The sequence below is a fragment of the Cyprinus carpio genome, chromosome A1 (genome assembly GCF_018340385.1).
Source record: "Cyprinus carpio isolate SPL01 chromosome A1, ASM1834038v1, whole genome shotgun sequence".
Classification (NCBI taxonomy): domain Eukaryota; kingdom Metazoa; phylum Chordata; class Actinopteri; order Cypriniformes; family Cyprinidae; genus Cyprinus; species Cyprinus carpio.
In genome coordinates, this window is record NC_056572.1 from 2,137,589 (window position 1) to 2,160,011 (window position 22,423).

The window sequence follows — 22,423 nt, forward strand, 5'->3', positions numbered from 1 at the left end:
ATACAATGCTAATTTTCATTTTCTTCCTATTTTTATATGAATTTTCATAAATTTCAAACCTAAAATCAGCAAGCTTTTATTTTGGTGGGTTGCCAGCAATTAAGTATATGTGATTTTTTTTCCATGCAGCCGCTTGAACAATAATGAATTTACAGTGCTGGAGGCTACAGGAATCTTTAAGAAGCTTCCTCAACTGCGCAAGATGTAAGTCTCTTTCTGTGTCTTTGTTATCTGTCTTTACACAGTTTAGGTGACCATCACTTAAATTACTTTTGCAACTTGCTTTGTTTCACAGTAACTTCAGTAACAATAAGATCACAGATATTGAGGAGGGCACATTTGAGGGGGCCAGTGGTGTGAATGAGCTCATACTGACGAGCAACCGCTTAGAGAGCGTCCACTACAGCATGCTGAAAGGCCTCGGCGGGCTCCGCACACTGTGAGTATCACATGCTCGCACACCCCACTGAATGACTCGATTGAACTTCAGAGTAGTGCATGCACTGACAAAAAAAAATTGTATCTAGATATGATTATAATCTCTGGTGTGGGAACCTTGGTTTGTGTTTTTCCAAACCGAATCTCATTTGGAGCTTCTGGCTGTTTTAAAGGTTTGTATGTGTGTGTTTGTCATGTGTAGGATGTTGAGGAGTAACAAGATAAGCTGTGTCAATAACAGTAGTTTTACTGGTCTGAGCTCCGTGAGGCTGCTCTCCCTCTATGAGAACCTGATCACCTCCATGTCCCTGGGAGCCTTCGACACACTGCATTCCCTCTCAACGCTGTAAGTCAACAAAGTGTTCTGTTTTGTTTCAGCACTGTTCCAAAACTGAGTTAGCTTCCTAAATAGGTGACTGTCTTCTAAGGGAACATCATTATTTTAAAAGTACATTCACTCCATAATTATATTCAGTGCTGGGTAGTAAATGATTACATGTAATCTGGATTACATAATCAGATTCCAAAAATGTAATTCTTGTAATTAGATTATATTACAATTTAAAATACTTGTAATCAGACTACATTTACTTTTTTTCAGTGATTGCATGATTATCTTATTTACACAATAGCAATGAATTATTCATACTTTATTGATTCTCCATAATTCTTCCTTTCATCTTTTGAATTTAGAGTACCTTTCTATATCTTTCTATTTATTTGAAGTTAATAATAATTAAGGTAATAATTAAGTAACACATTTGCATGTTTACGGCTGTTGGTTAATGGTCACAGGACATGGAAAAAAGAAGTTATCTTTTTAGTAAATTATTTATTTTGAATCTCTCTGAAAATCCTTGTTGAATTATGTCTTGTTTAAACATGTATCCGCTGTAAAATGAAGTGACCAAAGGACTTAACTGAGGTGATCTGGAACTTTATATAATAAAAATAAAGTTCATCCACTCTTTCCTAATGTTGGGATCAGAAGGAAGGCGATGCAAAGACTGTTTTTCCACTGCTAAAGATATCAGAATCAAGGACCGGAACTATACGCATTATAAAAGCTGTTACAAGAACTAGAATGTTTTTAATTCTGAAACTTACAGGATGTTTTATTGTACAATGACCATAACTGATTTCTCAATTCATGACCCCTTTAATATTGTCTGCCCTTCGAGACGGTAGTGTGCCTTTGTAGGAAGCTCATTAGGTTTTGAAACAAAGCATTCGTTTGTAAGCTTTTGCTAAATATTCCCTACATCATTTTTCCTTTATGCCATCCCACAGGAACTTGCTGGCCAATCCGTTTAACTGTAACTGTCATCTGGCCTGGCTGGGGGAATGGCTCCGTAAGAAACGGATCGTCACAGGCAACCCTCGCTGTCAGAGCCCATACTTTCTTAAGGAGATCCCTATTCAAGATGTAGCCGTTCAAGACTTTGCCTGCGAAGACGGTACGGCTATGAGTGTGTGTGGGGGTGTTTAATACACATGCATGTGTGTTAGAAGATCGTGTTTCTAGCTCTTTGATAAGATCTGCAATGCTTGCTTGAGCATACCTCAGTGTTATCTTTCCAGGCAAGCTTACAAAAACAGTCACCCCTGCATATCTTCACATCAGAAAGCTCATTTCAGATTTCATCATTCTCGATTTGTGATAAATGAGAGCATTAGCATGCTGATTAATTTTCTCTGTGTGTGTGTGCATGCAGGTAATGATGAGAATAGCTGTTCGCCGCTGGCTCGCTGTCCTGCCGAGTGCTCGTGTTTGGATACGGTTGTTCGCTGCAGTAATAAAGGACTTAAGCTTTTACCCAAAGGCATTCCTAAAGAAGTTACAGAACTGTGAGTGTGCACAAACACACTGTGGCCACAAACCTCGCAGCAATTTCATTTTCAAAAATCCCCTTATCGGATCCAGGCACACGTTTTATTTTTTTTGACGTCTGAAACAAAACACGGCTGCTATATATACGTCTTTGAAGTTTCTCCCATTACACTGTTGCTAATGTACCATTTCCTCTGTGTTTGAGTAATAACATGTTTGTCTTTTTCTGATAGCTATCTCGATGGCAACCAGTTCACGCAAGTCCCTCTGGAACTATCCAATTATAAACACCTCACTCTCATGTAGGTACAGCCCTCTCTGGAGCCAGCCAATCACAAATACTTCACAATTATCAGGGCCCTGTCCCTTTAAAACCAGCCAATCATAGCAGACCTGTACATATTGTGTTTGATCCTTTTTCTCATCCAGCCATTGCCAGAAAATCCGAAAGTTTGAAGATGTATTTATTTTGGCTTTTCCTCTTATTTCCCGCACTATGAGTACAACGGTCCACCAAGCATACCAAATGTATTAAGCACTAATTAACAGCGATCGTTATACAGTACATGCAAAATGCAAATTGAATATGAGCGATTGTTCATATTTTTCATTATACATTACTCTTAAGGTTTTATTTATGCACATAAAAAATGATCAAAATCTTTGAAATACGGTTTTAAATAATTCATAAGACTGTCAGTGGTTTTCTGTAGGTTTATTACATTTTAACATATTGTATTATTTTGATGAATGCAAATTAAATAGGCTTCGAAGTCAGACCCACACAGAAAAGTTCTTTCATGCATCAAGGCTGTTGAATGCTTCTGTATGTCGCATTTTGACTTCATGCCTAATGCATAAGTATTGTACATGCTTGGTGTTTTCCGTTTGAAGTTTAAAAGGTCACTGCATTGATGAGTTCAGCCATTTGAGTGTCTTTAACATGGAAGTCCACGTGTGTGTTGTCTTATGCCATGCATTAAATGTAATGGAAAGTGTAATAAGTAACACCTTGCAGTCTGGGTTAATTTGATTTAAATATTCTTAAATCTTCAAAAAAACTAAAACAAAAAAAAATAATAATAATAATGTAATGTTTGTTTATTTAACAAAATTAATAATCCTAATCATAAAGAATCTTGTGCTTTTTTAATGCTGTGCAACATTTTGTTATTGCAGTTTACCCTTAATGTTGGCTTTAAGTGTTTGATTTTCTTGTGGCTCATAACACTCTGCCTTTGTGTGTATGTGTATGTTTATGTGTGTGTGTTTTCTTGCAGCGATTTGAGTAATAACCAGATCAGCACATTGTCCAACCACAGCTTCAGTAACATGTCTGAGCTGCTCACCCTGTGAGTGTCAACATGATCTATGGCTTCAGATTGTGTCCGTGTGTGTTTTATGGTTGTGTTTGTCTGTAGCTGTGCGTTGTTCTTGTGTGAATTTTAACAGTTTTATATTTTGTGCAGCATGTGTTTTTCAGTATGTGTATGCCACCACTTTTAGACACTTTTTTAGTACACTTTTGATCTACTATAACAGTTATTAACTTAACTATTTATGATTTATTTACCTTGTTATCTTTATTTCAGTAATTTGGAAGTTGCTAAATTCACTTATTTTTTTACTTACTGAGTTTGCATGGCCTGACGCTTCTGTGCAAACATTGTAATATGTTTTGTTTCATCCCAGAATATTAAGCTACAACAGACTGAGGTGTATTCCTGTTAAAGCTTTCGATGGCCTCAAGTCTCTGCGCCTCTTGTGAGTACCTCATTGATGTGTGTGTGTGTGTGTGTGTGTGTGTGTGTGTGTGTGTGTGTGTGTGTGTGTGTGTGTGTGTGTGTGTGTGTGTGTCGTAGCTATTAGACTTTGATTTATGTGTTTTGGACTCTCTTGGAAGGCTTCATTTCTCTCTTTTCTCTGCAGGTCTCTCCATGGTAATGATATTGCTGTGATCCCAGATGGAGCTTTCAAAGATCTGTCCTCACTCTCCCACCTGTAAGTACCTCAGAATGAACACACACACACACACACACACACACACACACACACACACACACACACACACACACACACACACACACACGCACACACACACACACACACACACACACAAGCACTTATGAGTGCACCAAATAGGTTTTGACAGCTGGATGTACTTTGGTTCTCTCTTACTCTCTCACAAACACACTGAAACACTTTCTCTGTCTGAACTTGGGGTTCTGCGGCCACAGATTGCTTGAGTTCTCGGTCTCCCACGATGACCCTTTTTTAAAAATAAATCCCACGGATCAATTTCACAAGTTTAATTATGACTGACAGCCAAGTAAAACAAATCTGCAGATTGCCGTACACATGAGATTGTCAAGCAACCAATATCATAATGTTTGTTTATATAAATAATACATTTATATAAAAAAAATACTATTTATTAAAACCAAATCACGTCAAAGTCACATTAGGTGAGTGCATTTGATTTATTTTAAGTTTTGTTTTATTTTTATTTTGAATGTTTCTTTATGAATTTTGACATGCTGAATATGAAAAACACATTACTTTTTGTGTATCATTAGCTGCTAATGAAAACATATGTTGACACTTATCTGTTATTACTCATGCATACTGTAAAAATGACATGCTACATACATAATGAGCTATCAACAATAGTTTAAAATTAACAGATTACAAAATGAGTTGTCCATAACTTCAGAAGTGAACGTCTAATGATTTTTGTCAGTTATGACTGGAATGATCCAGAAAGCACTAGATTTTTACAAAATGTTACAAAAACTTTAGAATGTTCCCATCCTTGCAAAAGCAAAATATCTTAAAAAACAAAACATGCAAAATAAGTACAAAAACTTCTCTGTACTAAATCAATGTTTCATAATTAATGATACAAGTTCTAAAATTTACCTGACCTAAATATTTACCAAAATACTACGTGAAAATAAATAGTACAATAATAATCAGCACCACAGAATTACAGAAGAACCATCCAAAATGTAACTAATTTTTGTTACATTGTGTTATTTTATCATTCAGATTTTTGGGAAAGACGTGTAATATGTGTGTGTTTCCTGCAGCGCTCTGGGAGCAAACCCTCTGTACTGTGATTGTCACATGCAGTGGCTCTCTGACTGGGTAAAGAGCGGCTACAAGGAGCCTGGAATTGCACGGTGTACCGGTCCTGGAGAGATGACCGACAAACTGCTGCTGACTACACCTTCTAAAAAATTCACATGCACAGGTAAACCCACTCATTCACTTTATACACACTCATCCTGTCACAGAGAGGGCATTAGTACTAACTCTAACACTAGCTTATATGCTCAGATGTTAATATTGCAAGTAATGTGTTTGATTGGTGCATTTGTAGAGGTGCCGGGGACTTGTGGTTTTCCTGTGCCAGGTAAGGAAGTCAATAAAAGCCCAGTCTGAGCTCTTAAACCCCCGGCCCCTGTATCTGCCACCCAACCTTTCCTCAGGTTTAAAGTGACCTCTTTGACCTGTGTTGGTTTGTGATGCAATCACAATTTTGTGATGCCTTACCTGTTCAATCCTATGTGTGTTTGTAAATCTGTGCTTGTTATATTTCTGTTTGTGCATATAACATGTTGTGTAATTACTTTTTCCTCTGTATTTTGCACAGGTCCGGTGGATGTAAGCATTTTGGCAAAATGTAACCCTTGTTTATCCAACCCCTGCAAGAATGACGGAACCTGCAGTAACCATCCCGTCGATTTTTACAGATGCACCTGTCCATACGGTTTTAAGGTACATTTAAACTTAAACGCAAAACAAGAACATCTCATTAGTGGTGGAGCTAATGTATTAAACTTCGTATGCACAACCTTTTTGTGTTATATACAAGATTAAATGGTGTGGTTTGTTTTCACATGACAGGCAGTAAAATGGCAAATACATAAAAAAGTACCATAAACCAAATCTAAATATGCACAGAAGTTTTATCTTGCTATTTGGATGATTATCTCTTTCCCCGTCATTGACAGAAGTTTCCGTGTCCTTCTGTGTTTTCACTGTTATACAGTAGGAGGCGCTATTACACATCTTCTGTTAGAGTACTTAATGTCTTGATCAAAACACAGCGAAGAAGAAGCAGAAACAAGCAGTTGCGTATGCAAAATAACGCATCATCAATCATTAAACAGCATGTAAATCAAAACTGCCTAACGTTACTGAATAAAATGTTGATCCAGGAGGTGTTTTAGGACTCTGAAGCTTTGGGGGTGTAAATGGAAGCGATCGACTCCATCTGTGTTTTGATCATCAGTCTGAATCTGATCCAGACGTAGTCTGACAAAAATGCCATTTTCTCAGCTTTTTGTTCAAAATGTTGCTTTTTTATGAAACTGACCCACATTCAAGTGTTAATGAAAAAAAGAAGGCATGAAGCTAGAATAAAACTTTTTTGTGTGTGTGTTTAGAAGCAGTTGCTTTGTTATTTTGACATATTGCATGTTCAGATATAAATGAAAATTGTGTGAAAATGATCAAAAATGCTGGCAGCAACTGGCAACTTTTGAAAAAAAGAAAAAAAAAAAAACACGGGCAGGGAGAGAGTTCACATGTTTACTAATCTGCACAGAGTAACATTTGTACATGAGGATATCCAAGTATGAAAGACTGATGCATGGATGTGGATTTGTAATGCAACCTGTGTGTTCCTATAGGGCCAAGACTGCGAGGAACCGATTCATGCGTGCATCAGTAACCCTTGTCAGAATGGAGGCACCTGTAATCTGAAAGATGGAGAGGAGAACACTCACTGGTGAGACAGACCTTGATATCGTCATCATCCAAATGATGTGTAGTCTATATGAGAATGATCAAGAGCTCCTTTATTGTATTCAGGCCATGTTGAAAGTGGCTTTCATTTAGTGCATTAAGTAAATGCTCAGATGTGTGTGTGTCTGTTGCTCCGGTAATGAATATACTTTATGGACAGAGTGTGTCTAATCTGTCTTAATCAGACTGAAGTGTCTGAAACTGTTCTGAGCTCACTCATGCACTTAATCAGCCAATCAAAGGCGATGGTGAATAAGAAGGGTTTCATTTGAGAACTTCTGCTTTACATGTTGATTAGGTACTGTAATATAATACACCAGACACGCACGACGCATAAAATAATTTCTTCTGTCCCAGTTTGATCTGCAGGGACAGCCGTAAGTAAGTCATTCGTAGGGCAATTTCCCAAAGAGTGAAAACAATATTCAGTCAACTTTGGGTTCAAACTGTGTGTGAATTTGGAACCTGATAATGCACTGATAAATGTATGATCATAAATCATAAATGTAAATGGATCACTATTACTACATTTGAATTCAAACCAGCTTAATTGAATGCTGCATTGTATAGGGTATAAATCAATCTTCACTCATGCATACACACACACATAACACTTGCATGAACTTTTGTAAACAGTTGTACTTACAGTATGTGTATAGCACTGAATGCTTAAATAAACACTTATGTAATACACATTGCAATATGAAATGCAAACTGATACATCTAATGTTATTCACACATGCATGCATTACTGTTCAAAAGTTTGGGGTCAGTATGATTTTTTTATGTTTTTGAAAGATGTCTGTTATGCTCACCAAGGCTACATTTATTTGATATAAAATACAGTAAAAACAGTAATATTGTGAAATTTTATTATAATTTAAAATAACCATTTTCTGTTTTAATATACTTTAAAATGTATTTTATTTCTTTGATGCAAAGCTGAATTTTCAGCATCATTACTCCAGTCTTCAGTGTCACATGATCCTTCAGAAATCATTCTAATATACTGATTTGCTGCTCATTAAGTCGATTAGTTTTTCAATTAATTTAATGCATGCTTGCTGAATAAGTAACTCTTTTTTTCTTCCAAAAAAAAAAATGTTTTACTGGCCCCAAAACTGAAAAAAGAGATGACTTACACTTTTGTGATGACCCAAACACATGTAGACAGACTGTGAGGGACATGTAGTTACAAACAAACCAATTTTAGACAGTTATAGAAAGCAGCACTGCTCACAGGATTCAATTGAGAAGTCGTATGTGTGTGTGTTCAGGTGTGTGTGTCCAGATGGATTTGAGGGCGACGGATGTGAGATAAATATCGATGACTGTGAAGATAATGACTGTGAGAATAACTCTACGTGTGTGGATGGGATCAACAACTACACCTGTCTCTGCTCACCTGAATACACAGGTAACACACACGAGGACAGTCACATGCTAAATGCTCCGTGTTCTCTGTGCTTTGTGTTTGATGCTAACATGCTAATGTGCCGCTTGAGCTAACATGCTAACATTTCAAACGCATCCTCTGTATTTCTTTGTCTTTCTGTCTTTCTCTCGGTACTTGTTTCTCTTTTTCTACTAGCTGCTAATAATAATGAGGTGGAGAAAGGTTAGTAGACTCTCTTTCACTTCATCCTCCCATTCTGTCTCTTTCCTTTGCTGTTTCTGGCTAGTGCGTCCTTGGTGCTTGCTAAAGTATGAAACGCACACACACTCATTGATGTTTCGCTGGCTGGTACACTGTCGATAGAGCTGTATTGTGTTGTTGTTTTTCAGAGTATTGGTATTTTGTCATCTTCCCCACTGTAAGATGATTAATCAGAGACGATCCTACACACGATGCGACTCTTGTTTTCTTTGATTATTCACACTCCTCCCACTCTTTCTGTCTGTTTATAATGTGTATGTGTGTGTGTGTGCAGGGGAGCTGTGTGAAGATAAACTGGATTTCTGCGCTTCAGAGCTAAACCTGTGTCAGCACGACTCTAAATGTATTCTAACCGCTAAGGGATTCATGTAAGTCATTACGATCCCCACTGCCTGTATTACAGATTTAGCCTCGAACTATGAATCCACTTTCTTTACTTTCTTCACCTTCGTTACAGTTTGGTGAAAACTGTCTGATTTTCTGTCTAATAAATACAGTTGCACAGGTTTTTATCCATCCATCTGAAAACAAAACTGTGTTTGAAAGTTACTGGACTGCTTTTGGCACTATATTTGCAAAGTTTGTAGCATCAAATCTTTTTAAAAAAAATTCAAAAAAAAAAAATTGGGATCAGTTATATTTTTTATGTTTTAAGTCTTTCATGCTCATCAAGGCTGCATTTATTTGATCGAAAAAACAGGAAAAAACAGTAATATTGTGAAATATTATTGCAATTTAAAATAATAATTTTCCATTTTAATATACTTAAAAATCTAATTTATTTCTGTGATCAAAGCTGAATTTTCAGCATCATTACTCCAGTCTTCAATGCCACGTGATCTTCAGAAATCAGTCTAATATGCTGATTTATTATCAGTGTTAAAAACAGTTATTTCTGCTTAATATTTTTGGGGGGGGGGGGACTGTGATACTTTTTCAGTGTTCTTGGATGTTTAAAAAGTTGAAAAGAATATTTATTCAAAATAGAAATCTTTTCTAACAATATAAATACTTTTTTCTTTTTTTTTAAGAAATTAATACTTTTATTGTAAAGAAAATAAAAAATACAATGATAGTAAAGACAAAATTACTATTTTACAGTATTTTTTAGCAAATAAATGCAGCCTGGTTCAGCATGAGACTTACTTCAAAAACAAAACAAAAATATTACTGATTCCAAACTTTTGAATGGTACTGTATTTGTATCATTTACTGTATATTATGGCTCTGTTACAAACTAACACAAACTAATATATGAACATGTCTTTAAATGGGACATTTAAATCCTTCCCTAAAAAAACTCGCCCTTCTGCAGTCACTTGGGTCTGTTAGATCCAAACCCTGTATTCAGTTTTAGAAACCCTTCATCTGTTTGTGTGTGTGTGTGTGTGTGTGTGTGTGTGTGTGTGTGTGTGTGTGTGTGTTTCTCTGTTGATATGTGTGAGCAGCAGAGCACATAAGTTCATTTGTGTGTTTTTATGCTCATTGGTGCAGATGTTAACACAACACTGGATCTGTGTGGAATGCAGCTGGAGTCTCTGAGGTTCTGCTGTGTGTTTGTGTTCTGATATTCCATTACAGCTCTCCCGCCGGGTTCACTATAAAAATGAGTTGGAGGGGGGTGTTTTAAAGATGATATGATGTGATACGTTGGAATGATGACTTATGTGCCGCTTTATAGTGTGTTTAAATTCATAAAAAAGAAATTCAGTGGTTTAAGTAACTAAAACTTTTGTAATTAGAGAAGTCTAATCTCAGAACACAATAGATTTCACTGTTCATAAATATTATTATTATTTAAAAAAAGAAGCAGCATGAACCTACAACAAATTTAGACTCAAAAACCTAAATGGACTTTTTTTTTTTTTTTTTTTTTTTACATATGGCTTCTGCATTTTGACTTAGGTTTAATTTCAAGTATTTAGTCCACATATATTCACTTTGAGGCATATAATATATGCTAGTGCAGGTTTTTTTTTAAAAAAATGTATGCCCTCAAATATGGCACTCTTGACTAAATATATATACAGTATATATATATATATATTATGGATAAAGACCCACTTATATTTAGCTTTTTTAAATTCAATAATTATTTATTTAATTATTATTTAATAGTTTCTATTAAAAAAACTTAAGATATTCTGTAGAAAACATGTTTGTATTAAGCCAATTTTTACCCACTATTAATGTGTTAAAAGCTAAAAAGAAATAATTAACATCAATTTTAAAATTTATAAATATTATTCCAAAGCAGTTTTAAAGAAATTAATGCTATACAACCCTCAGTGAGCAAACATAAAAGCACAAACTGTTCTTGAAAGTTGAGGAGGAAGTTAAATATTTTTTCTTATTGTTAAAAAATGGAATGCAATATAATATTTCCTTTTTTCTACACTTGCACCTTCTTTAGGTCCCCTGGGGTCCTTCTACCCCAGTGTGAAGTTACAATTCATATCTGTGACGTAAATAAAGCTATTAGCCATTGTAACATTTTCTAATAATAAAAATGTTTTAAATAAAGCATCTGTACAGAGGGAAAGAGAACTGTGCTTGTCAAGAAATTTCATGGAATCTTTAAAAAAAAAAAATGACAATATGAGTTTTAAGTGTTGAATGTGATGGTTTTGTGTGTTTGTGTAGGTGTGAGTGTACTCCAGGTTACACCGGCGAGCACTGTGAGGTGGATTTTGATGATTGTGTAGATAATAAGTGCAAAAACGGAGCTCAGTGTACTGATGCAGTGAATGGCTACACATGTGTGTGTCCAGAAGGGTACAGGTGAGCACACTACATTTATCAGGAACAGATCATCAGAGATCACCACGTGAAATATGACTCTCACTGTGTGTGTGTGTGTGTGTGTGTGTGTGCAGTGGGTTGTTCTGCGAGTTCTCTCCTCCGATGGTCCTGCCGAGAACAAGTCCGTGTGACCACTATGACTGTGCCAATGGTGCACAGTGTGTTGTCAAGGGCTTGGATCCTGTGTGTCTGTGTCTCCACGGTTATGAGGGCGTGCACTGTGAGAAGCTGGTCAGCGTCAACTTCATCAACAGAGAATCATTCCTGCAGATTCCCTCCAACCTCATTACAGAACAGGCCAATATATCACTACAGGTACAGCACACATTTAACCATCATTCTGCTTGAGAGAGAGATCAAGCTAATTCTTCATCGAAGATGCATTTACACACACTCATGTGCTCTGTATGCATGTCCTAGATCGCCACGGATGAGGACAATGGAGTGTTGCTGTATAAAGGAGACAGTGAACACATTGCGGTGGAGCTATACAGAGGCCGACTGAGAGTCAGTTATGACTCCGGGTCCTACCCACCATCTGCCATCTACAGGTACACACACGTTTATACTGTGGTCACACTTTTACAGCACTGGAAATGGCTCATCCAATCAGAATTCAGAGTTGAAACTATCCGTTTTAAGCTATAAATCTAAATCAGGACACATCAGTTTTCTTTTTTCAATTAATCTCATTTATATTTACTGCAGACTTGATATACACACTACTGTTAAAAAGTTAAGATTTAAAAAAAAAATATATATATATATATATATATATATATATATATAATATATATATATATATATATAATATATATATATATATATATTAAATAATGTTAAATATGGTATTACTTGTGGTATAAAATTTTGTTGCATTTTAAACATAGCTTACAGTAACTGTCACATTTCCATATTATTATAATTTGATGGTTTAATGGTTTAATAAGCCATTATAATAATCATTATTTATTTACAGAGTGATATACGTTAGGTTTTAATTTTACTTCATGTATTTTAATGTGGAAGCAACAGTGGAACATTAAACTGAAGTTTAGTTTTGGTTGATGTTTTCATTTTCACAGAAATTAAAGCATAACTGGCAGGGTTAGGGTTAGGATGACAGACCTCCTAAAAAGCTTGTTTTTTTCTTTTTCTGTAGTAATAAAAAATCATGCCTTTATTCCTCTGAAGTATAATCAGTTCCTCTCATTTATGATGGTTAATAACTCAGCTAAGCACTATCTGCAGGTGTTACCCTCACTGTTCACTTCTGCTCTCTCTCTCTAGTGTTGAGACTATAAATGATGGCAGTTTTCACGTGGTGGAGCTGGTGGCAAAGGACCAGTCTCTGTCTCTGTCCATTGATGGAGGAAGCCCCAAATCCATCAACACTGCCAGCAGTCCCAGCCCAGGACCCAGCCCTGCTCCGCTTTATCTTGGTGGTATGTAAAACACACTCGCCTGTTTGAAAAGTGGTTAGCACCGCTTCTAACCCTGGAATTTATTCACATCAATGAAAAAAAAAAAAAGTCAGAAATTAACTTTTCCATAAAGCAATAAGCCCCAAGAAGCCGTGGTTTAAAATAAATTTATAACAGCTAAGGGGCGTTGTTAGGCACGATGCAAACCCCCTTAGCTGTTATAAATTCACTGTAAACCACAGCTTCTTGGGGCTTATTGCTTTTATAAAATGGTTATTCCGTATAAGTACTGTAGTAAGGTTTTACAGAATAAAACAGAGCAAGTAAAGTGTAATGATATTAATAAAAAAAGTATTCTTCCACCAAACAATGTAGTTCCTCAGAAGTTGTTGTTTTGGTTGCAACAAAGTGGTTGCCGAGCAACATACAGAAGTAAACAAAAGTGTACGTTGGTAGAGTAATTTATAACAGCTTCAAATGCGACTCAGCCAATCAGAATCAAGGACCGGAACTATCCGCCATAATAGATTTTGATTAATTTGTGGGTCATTTTAGCCTCTGTTACTTTCCAACCCTGGTGTCAAATAATAAAGCTCCTCTCTTCTCAGGAATCCCTCAGCAGTCTGGATTGGCCTCATTGCGTCAGGGCCCCGGGAGGAATGGCTCTAGTTTCCACGGCTGTATCCGAAACCTCTACATTAACGACCAGCTCCAGGACCTCACCCAGTTCCTGCTGCAGGAGGGGGTGCTGCCCGGCTGCCAGCCCTGCCAGCGGAGTGTGTGCGCTCATGGACAATGCCATGCTACCGGACAATCCTCCTTCAGCTGTGAGTGTGAGGCAGGGTGGACCGGCCCGCTGTGTGACCAGCAGATCAACAGCCCATGTGACGGGAACAAGTGAGAGATCTGAAAGTGCACACACACACACACACACACACACACACACACATACATACACACTCACTCTCAAACACACACACACACACACACACACACACACACACACACATACATACACACTCACTCTCAAACACACACACACACAAACACACACACACACACACACAAACACACATGCACACTCTCTCTTTCTCTCTCTCACACACACACACACACACACACACACACACACACACACACACACACACACACACACACACACACACACACACACACACACACACATACATACACACTCACTCTCAAACACACTCTCAAACACACACACACACACACACACACACACACACACACACACACACACACACGCATACACACACACACACACACACACGCACACTCAAATACAAACACACACACACACACACACACACATACACACACACACACACACACACACACACACACACACACACACACACACACACACACACACACACACACACACACACACACACACACACACACACACACACACACACACACACACACACACACACACACACACACACACACACACACACATGCACACTCTCTCTCTCTCTCTCTCTCTCATACACACTCACACTCTCACACACACACACACTCAAATACAAACACACACTCACTCTCTCTCTCTCTCACACACACACACACACACACACACACACACACACTCTCTCTCTCTCTCACACTGACACGCGCGCGCACACACACACTCTCTCTCTCACACACACACACACACACACACACACACACACACACACACTCTCTCTCACAAAGAGAGAGTCTATAACTTACACATGCACACACTCTCTCTCACACACACACACACACACACACACACACACACACACACACAAACATGCAAACACGCACACACACACACACACACACTCTCTCACACACACGTTGGTTTCATGATATAAAAGCATCTGTGTGTGTGTGTGTGTCTCAGGTGTATCCACGGCTCGTGTCAGCCCATAAACTCATACTCGTACAGCTGTCGCTGTCACCCAGGCTTTGCAGGTGTGTTATGTGATGAAGAGGAGCAGCTGAGTCCCTGTCAGTACACAGTGTGTAAACACGGCCGCTGTCGTGTGTCAGGGCTGGGGAAGGCCTACTGTGAGTGCAGCAGTGGTTACACGGGGCAAAGCTGTGATAGAGGTACGACCGGTGCTTTCAATCTTTCTATAAACCTGATCTCATGAGAAAAATGTGACCACACACACAATTTTGCCGTTTCCGAATGACATATACACCAAGTAATACTGACAGTGTTCTTTTTTTTTTTTCATAAGCTCTTGGGTTGCACAAAATATCAGTATCACATCAGCCATTATTATTATTGTTTATATATATATATAAACATTGGCCAATATTGGATATTTAGCTGTAGTTCTGCTCGTTTATGGTACTAAATTATATTTATGGAATAGTTATGAACCATTTATGACCTGTTTTTTGAGCATAGACCTGAAAAGGACATTTTCCAACTTATACAGTCATAAATCTTGAATACTTTGGAGCACAGATTTAATAAAAAGACATGTTTTCAGACTAGAAAATCAAAGCTGTGTTCCAAATTTGAGGTTGATTTCTCAAAAAATGAGCTTTCAGTACGGTTTTGTTTAAACACAGTACCAAACATTTCCACAAAATGAATTTAACTTCCCATTAATTTCCAATTTAATAATAAATATTATAAAAATAAAAAATGACCAAACAACACCAGAGGGTTGATAACATTGTTAAATGTAATCTTTAGCCAAATCTCAAATGATTGTACAGTTTTCATGCTGTACATTCTGCATTTTAAATTATTGATTTGAGTATTTACTGTTTTATTTTGAATCTGTATATAGACAGAATTATGTAGAATTTAAATATTGGCCACTTAACGGTTATCAACCATAACATTATTATAGGCTAATAATAATAATATATAATTTTAGATTTATTGGTCTTGGCCAGAACTGTAATATCTTTAGCTCAAACCCTAAATCCACCACTACCTGGATTTAAAATGCATTTTTAAATCTAAAAAACAACATCAGAAGAGAACATGGCATTTTCTGAATAATTTATAACACTTTTAAGCAACATTCTCTCACAATTTTTGTCTTTAACTGAAAACGTTCTCCTCATATCTTTATTTTGTGGTGATGTATTTCTATTTTATAAAAGTGCATGCAAAGTCAATGCTTATTTACTCACCTGTACTTGTGCTTGCATGTGTCAACAATTTATTTAATGCTTATATGTTGCTAAAGTGGTGCTTTCATTCTAAACATCTGTGTAGCTTGCTGTTGAAACGCTAACCCTGTGAGAAGCTAATCTTGCGCTATTATTGTTGATATTTTACTAACATTTGTTTTTAACCTTCAGCTGCTACTGAAAGTGGTATGGACCCCACTCAGGTCCGCCAGGTGAGGGATGCATGCTGTGTGTGTGTGTGTGTGTTCATCTTAAAGGAATAGTTCACCCATAAATGAAAATTTGCTGAAAATGTCCCCACCCTCAGGCCATCCAAGATGTAGATGAGTTTATGTTATTAGAACAGATTTGGAGAAATGTAGCACTGCATCAGTGTCTCATCAATGGATGCTCTGCAGTGAATGGGTGCCGTCAGAATGAGAGTCCAAACAGCTGATAAAAACATCACAATAATCCACAAGTAATCCACACCACTGCAGTCCATCAGTTAACATCTGGAGAAGTCAAAAGCTCTGTGTTTGTAAGAAACAAATCCATCCAAGTTGTTTTAAAATACAAAACTGTTGCTTCCAGGTAAAATACAAGTCCTCAATCCATAATATTGCTTTCTTCAGTGAAAAAGTCTTCTCATCTGAATCAGGAGAGAAATCTGCACAGATCAATCAGAGTTTACAAGTGAGACCAGACCACAACAGCTCTAAACAAATATGTGTGTAGACTTTGATGTGAGAGACAGGAGAACTTTGAGAACTTTTACACTGGAGGAAGCATTAGTAATTTATTATGGAACTTTTTTGTTTTTTTTTTGCCAGAAGCATCCTTTTAAAGTTGAAATGCCTTAATCTTGGTTTTGTTTCTTAGAAGCATGCAGCTTTTCACATAAATTGTTAATTGATGGACTGGAGTGGTGTGGATTACTCGTGGATTATTGTGATGTTTTTATCAGCTGGTTGACGGCACCCATTCACTGCAGAGCATCCATTGCTGAGCAAGTGATGCAATGCTACATTTCTCCAAATTTGTTCTGATGAAGAAACAAACTCATCTACATCTTATTATCTGGGTGAACTACTCCTTTAAATTTCTTCCATCCTTTAATCACTAATAAACCTCAAGCTTTAAGTTGAACTTTTCCGCTTTCACTCACTGTATTTTCATAGGAGTTACCTTTCAATTTCATGGTAAAAATATAATGAAACCGATCATGATTGATATGCAATGTGTAAAATACTCTATATGCGATATACTGTAGTGCTATGCAATCATTTCTCCTCTCTGCAGAGATGGCGTGTCGGGGGGAACGGGTCCGAGATCACTATCAGACGCAGCAGGGCTACGCAGCGTGCCAAAGCACAGAGAAGGTCTCCCGTTTAGAGTGTCGGGGCACCTGCGGGGACGGGACGTCCTGCTGCGCCCCCCTCCGCAGCAAACGCAGGAAATACACCTTCCAGTGCACAGACGGATCCTCTTTTGTCCAGGAGGTGGAGAAGGTCGTCAAGTGTGGCTGCACAAAATGTCCATCCTAAAAACGAAAAAGAAGAAATGCATCCTCACACCCCCCTCTTTTGAAGTCCCCTGTTTCGTTTGACCTTTTTTCTCAGTGTTGGACTAATGTTTTTCCTTCAGAGGAGAGAATGGATTACTGTAAGATAAAGAACAAACCTATTTTTTATTATGAAGAGGTGAAAAAAGACAAAAAATTGATTTTAGAGGGTTTTTTGTTGTTGTTGTTGTTGTTTGCCATTCATTTTAGGTACTGTGACATTTTTTTATTTTTTGGCAAACTCACCTCAGACCAGAATGGAAAGCAAACACACCCTGTTGACACATTTCACTTTTTTGTGTCTTTCTTTGTGCCATTCTTTTATGTGGTTTTCTGGACTGCCTCAACTCATCTCACCTGGACTTTGTGAAGGTGAGATAAAGTATCACAATGGAGACGACAAGGGGTTTCGTCTCTTCTCCTGCTTCCTTACAGTGTACCACACAAACACACACACTATCATAGCTGCTCCTGTTCATTCACACACACACACACGTCCCACTAAATGAACACACGAGCTCTTCCAGCATGCACACACACACACACACTTTCTGATCCACATTATAAACCATGTGTATTTATTGTATCAAAAATAATGTCACATTACTTATACTCGGTATAGCCCTTCGTTTCCCTGGAGTTACAGTTGGAATTTCTTAATATATATTAATTTATATTCGTCCTTTTGCCAATTGAAATCACTCATAGCTTACTGAGTAGGATAACTAACGTTGTGTCTCCTTCATTCGGTTGGTTTGACCAGTGGGACTGTTGTATTTACCATAAAAAAAAAGAAAGAAAAAAAAATACTTAGTGTTGTTATAAATCTTCAAATGTGAAGTGGAAACATTGTATATTTTTGTTGAATCTCTTAAAAATTTGTATGGTGACACAGATGTGCTTTATATTAGAGTTTAAATGTATAGTTAAGATCTCCCCGTGTATTCTGTATAGAGCACATGCCATAGTTCAAAAAATAACAGTAGCGTCCATAGCGGTCAATAAACCTCTTTTTAAAATACCCTCCTTGCAAATCCTTTTTAATGATACATATAGAAAGAAAAACTGTGACTTTTTTTCTAAATGATACTACTTTGTTACCACTCTGTTTCTCCCCGTGTTAACATGTTGCTGCTAAATTGGTAGTGTAGACTTTGGATGATGATGCTGATGTTTATTGTAAAGGACGTTGCTCATTCATTGAGCAAATTGTTTTACTGATCAGTGAATAAAGATGTCCCCTCCCTGAACAAAGTTGTTCCTCTCTATGTAATCCCAAAATCACACACACAATCCTGCTTCTGGAGGGCCACTGTCTAAAGAGTTAGAATATCATCATGCTGCTACTACCTATATATACAGGTCCTTCTAAAAAAATTAGCATATTGTGATAAAAGTTCATTATTTTCCATAATGTAATGATAAAAATTAAACTTTCATATATTTTAGATTCATTGCACACCAACTGAAATATTTCAGGTCTTTTATTGTTTTAATACTGATGATTTTGGCATACAGCTCATGAAACCCAAAATTCCTATCTCAAAAAATTAGCATATAATGAAAAGGTTCTCTAAACGAGCTATTTACCTAATCATCTGAATCAACTTATTAACTCTAAACACCTGCAAAAGATTCCTGAGGCTTTTTAAAAACTCCCAGCCTGGTTCATTACTCAAAACCGCAATCATGGGTAAGACTGCCGACCTGACTGCTGTCCAGAAGGCCATCATTGACACCCTCCAAGCGAGAGGGTAAGACACAGAAAGAAGTTTCTGAACGAATAGGCTGTTCCCAGAGTGCTGTATCAAGGCACCTCAGTGGGAAGTCTGTGGGAAGGAAAAAGTGTGGCAAAAAACGCTGCACAACGAGAAGAGGTGACCGGACCCTGAGGAAGACTGTGGAGAAGGACCGATTCCAGACCTTGGGGGACCTGCGGAAGCAGTGGACTGAGTCTGGAGTAGAAACATCCAGAGCCACCGTGCACAGGCGTGTGCTTTTGAACCAGAAACAGCGGCAGAAGCGCCTGCCCTGGGCTACAGAGAAAGCAGCACTGGACTGTTGCTCAGTGGGTCCAAAGTACTTTTTTCGGATGAAAGCAAATTTTGCATGTCATTCGGAAATCAAGGTGCCAGAGTCTGGAGGAAGACTGGGGAGAAGGAAATGCCAAAATGCCTGAAGTCCAGTGTCAAGTACCCACAGTCAGTGATGGTCTGGGGTGCCATGTCAGCTGCTGGTGTTGGTCCACTGTGTGTTTTATCAAGGGCAGGGTCAATGCAGCTAGCTATCAGGAGATTTTGGAGCACTTCATGCTTCCATCTGCTGAAAAGCTTTATGGAGATGAAGATTTCGTTTTTCAGCACGACCTGGCACCTGCTCACAGTGCCAAAACCACTGGTAAATGGTTTACTGACCATGGTATTACTGTGCTCAATTGGCCTGCCAACTCTCCTGACCTGAACCCGATAGAGAATCTGTGGGATATTGTGAAGAGAAAGTTGAGAGACGTAAGACCCAACATGCGCTTAAGGCCGCTATCGAAGCATCCTGGGCCTCCATAACACCTCAGCAGTGCCACAGGCTGATTGCCTCCATGCCACGCCGCATTGAAGCAGTCATTTCTGCAAAAGGATTCCTGACCAAGTATTGAGTGCATGACTGAACATAATTATTTGAAGGTTGACTTTTTTTTGTATTAAAAACAGTTTTATTTTTATTGGTCGGATGAAATATGCTAATTTTTTGAGATAGGAATTTTGGGCTTTCATGAGCTGTATGCCAAAATCATCAGTATTAAAACAATAAAAGACCTGAAATATTTCAGTTGGTGTGCAATGAATCTAAAATATATGAAAGTTTAAATTTATCATTACATTCTGGAAAATAATGAACTTTTATCATAATATGCTAATTTTTTGAGAAGGACCTGTATATAGCACTTTCTCACGTGTGTGTGTGTGCACATGCATGCTTTAAATTAATAAAATAAATGCGTGCCACACTTATAAGATAAATGACGCCATCTAGTGTTGTGGCGTCATATTTTCACATACACAAAAAAATTATTTTTAATATTGCTAGCAGGTGGCGACATGGTTCACACATTAGGTTGCTTTTCTTGACGCTACTGATGTTATTTGGCACCCCATAAACAGTAGAGATTGTACCTCTATCAAAACAACTTTTGCAACTGTACAAACTGTCTCTAAATAACAGCTAACGAAAGATCAGAGCAATTAAAAAACAGGACTGAGACATTATATAATATATAATGTGATTATATGTGCTGATTTGCATCGTCTGAGTCATTGTGATCTCAAGGTTTTCCCAGATTCAAATTCGAATTAGTCTTTGATAGTCATTAATTGCACTATTATTTACATGCAAATCCACCTGACTGGAATATAAAAAGGTGAATGCTTTATTTTATATATATAAAATAGAATGGTGTGGCAAATAAAAAAATAACTTTATATATATATATAACATTGGAAAATGGTAAGTGGACAATTCATGTAGTCAGCAATTTGTGTATTGAAGGTAAGGCTTACGGTTAACATTTTAAGGGCACAAAGTTCAGGTTTTTTAAGGCTATGTTAGTGATTTTTTTCTTTCTTTTGGCAATCACTTTGGCACTAATATCAGAAACTTTCAAAACTTTAGACACTAAACTCACAACCAATGATGCAACAAAATGCACTTTTTTTTTCTTTAAAACTTTTTGCACTTTTTCCAATTGCTTCCAATTTTTCCAAACTTCATTTGTTCACCGAACCTGTTTATCTGATCAAAAATGATACATTAAACCACAGTACATCAATTTCAAAACTGTACAGTCATCACACATCAGTTTGAACGGGAAAACTCTCTAGTGCACTTTAACAGTCTTGTGTTCACAATCATGCACTTGCAATCAAAATTTCATGGAAAATGTTTTTGAAATAAAGACTGAAAGAGCTGTCGGAAGCATACAGTGATACTGAAGTCATATGTCCATGGTGTAATTTGTTTAAACTGTAGACGGTTTAGTTTTTAACTTCTGGTGATTGTACTGTATTTTGGCTTTAAAATCCACACGTGTTCATTTGTGAGGATTATCATGATAAACAAAATATGTAAGAATCAAAAACTGTTGCTGGTAACAGAGCTTATGTTCTTCAATAATCCAAAAGCCAATGTCAAAATCCTACTGGTTATTTATTTAATTATTTTTGTTGAGGGAACCAAGGTGATGTTACCACACCTTCTCATTACTACAGAATATCTTGATTCTGCATAACCAGAATTACTCAGGTACCAAGCAGAAACAAAGCAACCTCGACGACTGTTCAGAGTCAGGTCTTGGGGTTTCTACTATTTGAGCTGATAAAGAAGATCAGGTTGATTATCTGTTATCCCAGCTGAGCTTTAATGACCTCTAGCGGACACACAAAACACTGCATGTGATTTATTGCTGGACCTGTATTTCTGACACTTTCATCACATTTCCAAGCAGGGTCACTGTCACTGACTAAACCTAAAGCCAAAATCAAACATTTAAATAAATCATACAATAACTTTATAAATAGCTAGACATTTTTAAAAACTGACAAAAAAATTAAAAAATAAGACAAACACAAAATTAACTTAAACTTATATTAACCGAAATTAAAATGAAAATAGTATATATATATATATATACACACACACACACACACACACACATATATATATAGTATTAACACAATTCAAACTTTCTTAAATACATGATATGAAACGTA

General features: G+C 37.2%; 1 protein-coding gene across 5 annotated transcripts in view; it reads left to right on the plus strand.

Moving 5' to 3' along the window:
- LOC109081075 (slit homolog 2 protein-like) overlaps positions 1–18,913 on the plus strand; it is a 72,406-nt gene extending 53,493 nt beyond the window's left edge. For 2 of the 5 annotated variants that reach the window (XM_042716697.1, XM_042716773.1), the window contains 22 exons: positions 130–204; positions 296–439; positions 641–784; positions 1,729–1,895; positions 2,154–2,286; positions 2,503–2,571; positions 3,550–3,621; positions 3,962–4,033; positions 4,199–4,270; positions 5,359–5,522; positions 5,925–6,049; positions 6,967–7,064; positions 8,359–8,498; positions 8,673–8,699; positions 9,013–9,106; positions 11,382–11,519; positions 11,615–11,855; positions 11,961–12,091; positions 12,831–12,985; positions 13,573–13,861; positions 14,862–15,070; positions 17,402–18,913. In XM_042716697.1, coding sequence (XP_042572631.1) covers positions 130–204; positions 296–439; positions 641–784; positions 1,729–1,895; positions 2,154–2,286; positions 2,503–2,571; positions 3,550–3,621; positions 3,962–4,033; positions 4,199–4,270; positions 5,359–5,522; positions 5,925–6,049; positions 6,967–7,064; positions 8,359–8,498; positions 8,673–8,699; positions 9,013–9,106; positions 11,382–11,519; positions 11,615–11,855; positions 11,961–12,091; positions 12,831–12,985; positions 13,573–13,861; positions 14,862–15,070; positions 17,402–17,646 — 3,004 coding nt within the window. In that variant the 3' untranslated portion in view covers positions 17,647–18,913. Of the gene's footprint in view, positions 1–129; positions 205–295; positions 440–640; positions 785–1,728; positions 1,896–2,153; positions 2,287–2,502; positions 2,572–3,549; positions 3,622–3,961; positions 4,034–4,198; positions 4,271–5,358; positions 5,523–5,924; positions 6,050–6,966; positions 7,065–8,358; positions 8,499–8,672; positions 8,700–9,012; positions 9,107–11,381; positions 11,520–11,614; positions 11,856–11,960; positions 12,092–12,830; positions 12,986–13,572; positions 13,862–14,861; positions 15,071–16,291; positions 16,333–17,401 lie in introns of all 5 variants that reach the window. The other 3 variants (XM_042716840.1, XM_042716913.1, XM_042716967.1) reach the window with 2 other exon arrangements.
- Positions 18,914–22,423: the final 3,510 nt, after the last annotated feature.